The sequence below is a fragment of the Pocillopora verrucosa genome, chromosome 6 (genome assembly GCF_036669915.1).
Source record: "Pocillopora verrucosa isolate sample1 chromosome 6, ASM3666991v2, whole genome shotgun sequence".
Lineage (NCBI taxonomy): Eukaryota > Metazoa > Cnidaria > Anthozoa > Scleractinia > Pocilloporidae > Pocillopora > Pocillopora verrucosa.
Window position 1 is genome coordinate 13,868,012 of NC_089317.1, and position 6,000 is coordinate 13,874,011.

Below are 6,000 nucleotides of genomic sequence, written 5' to 3' on the forward strand. Positions count from 1 at the left end.
TACTTTCTTCACTAGAGAGGAGCTCAACTATTTGTTAACCACTGTCAGTTACTTTAATTCAGCTCTAAAATAGAGTTTTTATCCCCACGGATGGCTCGGAAAGTACAGCAAAAGGTAAATTTTACAAAGAAATTGTTAAACACATTGAAGTTCACCAAGCAACCAGGTGCATTATCAGGCATGATTTGATACTACTCTGGTTTAAAGATTTAAGGAATGAAGTTACAACAAGTAATACTCCTGATGAGAAGGAACCAGCGACTGGTTTTGCTGTTATTCCTTACATTCACGGTGTTTCGGAACCTATCAAGAGAATTTTGAATAGCCACAACGTTTATATTGCTCAAAAACCTTTTCAGATTTGGGGCATATTTTATTGTCAAACCTAAGGATCCTATCACAAATGAGCAACTAACTGAGACGCTTTTTATTCTATTCTATGCAATGACTGCGATCACCAGTATATAGGACAGACCAAACGTCAGTTTGGTACACATTTGAAAGAGCATCAAAAAGCGGCTTTCTTTTGTAAAAAAGAAAATTTAGCTTTGTCGGAGCACACATGCCTAACTAACCATACAATTGAGAAGGATAATTGTAAAATTAACACCTCTAATCTATGTTACCACCAGCACCTTTGTTTGGAAGCCTGGCATATTAACTCTGCCCATGCTCCTTAAATCGTGATGATGGCTCACTACCTGACGCATATTTACACCTCGTTAGAAAAAAGGGCAGTTAATTAGTGAGCATGTAAAAGGACCTCTTGATGCAACAATTAGATCACCCTTGATGAAGGCACTAGACAGGAGTGTTGAAACGTTGGGTCTACGAATCGTAACTTGTCAGTTACTTTCAGTCCATTTTACAGTTGCGTGCTTGGTTGCTAAGCCTTTGAACAGGAGTGAGTCTGAAGGTGACCTTGTTATGATACAGACCTTGCTGCTTTTCAAATGCAAATGACTTTTTTAATCATGCAAACTAGATCCTAGTCTCCATCACAACATGGTCAACCTCAGCCTCACTCCAAATCAAAGGCTTGGCAGCTATGTACACAAGAGTAGCATCAAACCATGGTAAATTGTTAAATGTTTACACGTTTTCTTCCGAAAACGGACTTTTTCTAATTGTATTCCGTATCTATTTAATTAAACAACTCATTCCTGTGTGTGATATATTTCCAGGTTTTTGTTTTTGTCGTTGTTGTTGTTTTTAGTCAATTAAACAAATCTTACTTTTAGAAATTATAATAGAAAGAGTGGCACCTTACTTTTCCTTCGTACCTAACCAATGAGACTTAGTTTTTCGGTCATGAGCCTAAGCTATGTAATGAGAGCAGTTTATCGACCAGGATCAGTGTAATTGTTGTTTGAATGTTACTTGATAAAGCTTTGCAAAATGAATCATTTTAGGTCCTGAGGAATGTAACTGCCCATCTAACAACGTCTTGTTAGCCATAATTGGGGTTCTTGCCTTCACAATCCTTCTTCTAATTATCTACATAATCTGGCTACATAAGAAAGGTAGGTAAAAAATCATAATCTGTGTTAGAAGGTTTGGCTGAAAGATTAATTTTTAACCAAAATTTTGACCCACATCCACATCATTTGTCTTCTTTTCCTTTCATCCTTTTTCAGGCGCTGTAGGGAAACAGAGGTAAGAATTTGCTGCCACTTGGATTCTGTCGCTTTAATGTGCCAGACATGGTTTCATCTTGACACAAAACTCCACTTGAAGCTCATGAAATTGTCAGCTTTTTTTAAATATTCGTATGCTTCCTCAATTGTAGGACTAATGAAGATGAAAGAGGTGTTTACGACGTAAGTAACAGTTAAGACATTGTGGTTATGTTAGCGTGGCCAGAAACTATGTAATCTCACTTCATCTCTACTTTTTACGAGAAAATAAACCCTTGCAGCAAATAAGAAGGGAAAAAGGTGTAGTTCTACGAAACAAAAGCATGTTGCATAAGTGGAAGATACAATGATACAGGGAAGGAAGTTAGACTAAATAAGGTCTTTGTCCTGGGATCCTGTCCTTTACCAAGCTACTCTAAAGATTTTCCTCCCATTGTCCCTGGTCTGGTCTGCACCCGGTAGATATTTGCTTTCTAAATAATTGTTTCTGCGCATTTTTGGCAGTCTTATTTTCTTTATTTCTTATATTCTGAACGTTAGTTTAAGAGCTGAGTACAGCAAGAGTTTTTTTTGTAAGTGTATTTTTCAACAAATTGCTCTGCCACTCGACAATCTTCATTTGCAGTTTGTAGCTTCGGCAAATATGCTACGAACCTCGATCACTCCATTGGACATGATACTTTCAAAAGCAGAGAACAAAATGTTAGTAAAAATGAGGACAACAGAGATATTGAACTTTTGGTTATCTTTTGTTACACAAGAATGTAAAGGTTTGTCTGATGAAAATGGGTAAACTGATTTTTATAACCATGTGGAACTTTTTACTGGGATTAATAGCAGATTTGTATATCAATACCCTAACGGTATTTCGATTTAATAGAATGAAACAGGATTAGAAGATATCGAACCAAGTGTACCCGTTTCCAGAAAACTCACTCAGCCTCCTGCGGAATACATGGATCTCATGGAAGTCAACAAAGATAATAGAAAAGCACAAAGAACAGCTCCAGGTGCTGATTACATGCCCCTTCATCCATTAACACGCTGCTGGGAAGTTCCAAGACATCACGTGACCATAGAAAAAATCATTGGTAAAGGTGCTTTTGGTCAGGTTGCCAAGGGAACAGCAGTGGGACTTCGAGGAAGTCCTGAAACGACCACAGTGGCTATTAAGATGCTTAAAAGTGAGCTTTTGTACCGTAAATTGAATGACAGTCTTGACCTACAGCCATTCAGGAAATGTTATTGGGTTACAGTATTTTTTTAGCGATTTGCCATTTCATAACGTGTGTTATTATTTCGGAATTTTGCATAATCTCCCCGTTAACCAAATTTTACTTTTTTTAACGCTCCAGGAAACGCTACTGAATCGGACAAGAGAGATTTAATGAAAGAACTTGACACAATGAAGCAGCTGAAACCACATCCTTATGTCATTAAACTTCTGGGATGTGTTACAGAATCTGGTATGCTTTGGCTATGGGGGTCTAATTTTGTTGTACACATTTTGCATCTGATTTACTCTGTAACATTTTCTCGTCAATGGAAAAGTCACTGCTTCACAACTGAGCACAACAAACAACCATCGCATAAGTTAATTTTATCTTTTTTTAGCCAACATAGACGTTCCTAGATTTGCTGATAGACTAGGACAGAATATTTGCCACTGAACTGACCATTCTATTGTGTGAGCAGAAACGCGTTTTGTAGGGGAATATTTGGTCTGTAACTTCTTATGAGACCGTTACATAGTTTTTCAGCTTTGCTTCGTAAAACCACATCTTATTTTCGTGCGATTTCTTCAAAAGTATTGACCATGACTGGGCTATTCATTTATTTTCTTTATTGCTAAGTTTTTTAGATAGGGAGTAACATATCAATTAAATTGCTTAATTTCTTCAGAAGAGCTGTTGGTTTTGATTGAATATGTGCCTTGTGGGGATCTGCTGGGTTACCTGAGAAAGAGCCGTGGATTAAAAGACACTTACTACAAAGATTCGGATATCAAACCACAAACAAATCTGACGTCACAGCAGCTGATGAGGTTTGCTTGGCAAATTGCTGATGGAATGAGTTACTTGACCTCAAAATCTGTAAGTAAATTGAAAAAGAAACAAAAGGCAAACAATTCTAAAGCCTACTTGTAAGGCGTATCGTCATGTTAAGCTTTGTCTTGCATAGAATGTTATGTCTTTACAAGATCACGCTCGGGAGATACCGTCTTGATGACGTTTTTTTTTTTGTTATGACCGAGAACCCTCACAACTTATAAGTTTTATTTCAATGTGCGAATGGCGATGCTTGTGCATCGTTGCAAGTGCACCCCATCGAAATAGAATATCTGGGTTTTTCTCGTGTACGCGAAGGCAGAGACATGAATGAATAAAATCTATTGAGATATTGAGCCTACCGAACTGAGTGTACAACAAATATCCATTTAGTGACAAGGAAGAGAAGGAATTACAACTTGAAATTTATAAATTCGTCTTTGATTGCTAAACTGCTACATTACAGAACCCTATTTCGATTAAAATCTTAGGATAAGCGTTCTATGAAATAACTACGTATTGCACAAATAAAGTAGTTTGCTTCTCTCTGGAAAATGAGGCAGTAATAATAGTGAATTTAATTTTCTTTCATCTGGAAGAAAGAGAAATACGCACACACTATTATGTTGTTCGACATTTCTAATTTCTTAACTGAACCATTTCATTTCAGTTCTTTTTCTTCTGCAGCCGCTAATTCTTGCCGTTGCATCAATTCTTTCTTAGATCATTCACCGAGACCTTGCAGCCCGCAATATTTTGGTTGGACAAAAGGAAACTTGTAAAGTGACAAACTTCGGAATGGCCAGAGATGTGCAGCAGGAAAATATTTATGAACGAAAGACTAAAGTAATCAAGAACAGTGGGTGTGGGGGCAGTAATTCATATCGTTCAGTTTTGTGATCTTTCACAATCATTGTTGTGGTAAAGCTGATATGTTCCTGATTTTGATCATGAATTCCTTGGGTGGGACCCTAATGAAAATATTAGCTTTGCATATACGAGTACAACTTTAAATATCACTCTCTTGGACTAGTCGTTACCTATAATTTTTGAGCTGTTTCACCAGGTGATATTTGAAATCTTTAGGGCCGTATTCCCGTGAAGTGGACAGCTTATGAGGCCTTGTTGTATGGTAAATATACCACCAAAAGTGACGTGTAAGTATAATTGATTATTACCCGTAGCAATTTTCCAACAGGGTTTATCAATGTTAATCAGGACATGAATTCTATGCCCTGTCAAAAAATACGTATATATATTTCATTCGTCGTTTATATTGTTTATGTCTATAGTCACTTGATTTATATTCGTTTGATTTGTCTTTTTGCAGATGGAGTTATGGAGTTTTGTTGTACGAGATTTTCACCATAGGTAACATCGAATGGAAGTTTGTGAGGCTCTGTAGATGTCTTTTGTAATATACCATGTTTAATTTAACATTGTATCTTGCTGAGTTAGACAAACGCAATGAGCTTCCTCATGCAATCTCAAACTCCATCAAGTGACGCAGGTGGTGTTTCGGTGAAGGTCGTTTTTTTGTCACATTTATATTTTGATGGTCTTTTGGTTCTTCCAGGCGGTACACCTTACCCACGAATGGATGGAAGAAAAGTTGCAGACCTACTTCAGGATGGATACAGGATGCCTAAACCACAACACGTCGATGAAAAATTGTAAGTTTTATTTTTATACTCGTTCTCTCTCATCGTACAAGGAAGCGTTCTTTAAATCTCAAACAGATCATTTGTTTTCATACCAGGTATGAGATCATGATGAAATGCTGGAAGAATGACCCACACGTAAGACCAACCTTCACTGAATTGAAAAATCAGCTTAAGGACATGGAAACCCTACACAAGGTCAGAATTTTGATCAACATGAAAATTTTGTTTTTCACGTAGGACCGACTGGCTTAGGCTCAGCTAATTAGGATTTAAACTTAACATCATTGAGCCTTGAAAGGGTAGTAGTATGTACTCACCCTTGTAATTTTTACTAAGTTTGGATTGCATCTTTTTGTTATGTCACTGAAGCTAGCATTCCACGAAAAAACAGCGAAGAAGCGAACTACAATGTCTTAATGACAATTGACACTTGATGGTTATTTGAAAGATCATAAGATGATTGCAAAACTGCATTGGGACGCACAAAGTGTGGGGGACGACGACGCAATAAATACTTTCTCTGTTTTGGTGTCAAAAGCTGACCACTTGTGAGGATAACCGCTTATAACGTAAGAGGCACACTTTTTTAATGATGCTTGTTATTGTATTATTTTACTCTGCAGTAACTGATCAACATGAGAATGTACGACA

At 37.1% G+C, this 6,000-nt stretch overlaps 1 protein-coding gene across 1 annotated transcript in view; it reads left to right on the forward strand.

The window, feature by feature from the left end:
- Positions 1-6,000, forward strand: part of LOC131782792 (fibroblast growth factor receptor 3-like) — a 29,235-nt gene extending 23,235 nt beyond the window's left edge. Inside the window, exons 9-20 of the mRNA XM_066168920.1 lie at positions 1,413-1,523; positions 1,638-1,656; positions 1,790-1,820; positions 2,518-2,821; positions 2,993-3,103; positions 3,540-3,730; positions 4,409-4,531; positions 4,772-4,842; positions 5,016-5,056; positions 5,262-5,358; positions 5,445-5,544; positions 5,973-6,000. Of these exons, the coding sequence (XP_066025017.1) occupies positions 1,413-1,523; positions 1,638-1,656; positions 1,790-1,820; positions 2,518-2,821; positions 2,993-3,103; positions 3,540-3,730; positions 4,409-4,531; positions 4,772-4,842; positions 5,016-5,056; positions 5,262-5,358; positions 5,445-5,544; positions 5,973-5,975 (1,202 nt within the window). The 3' untranslated portion in view covers positions 5,976-6,000. The remainder of the gene's footprint in view (positions 1-1,412; positions 1,524-1,637; positions 1,657-1,789; positions 1,821-2,517; positions 2,822-2,992; positions 3,104-3,539; positions 3,731-4,408; positions 4,532-4,771; positions 4,843-5,015; positions 5,057-5,261; positions 5,359-5,444; positions 5,545-5,972) is intronic.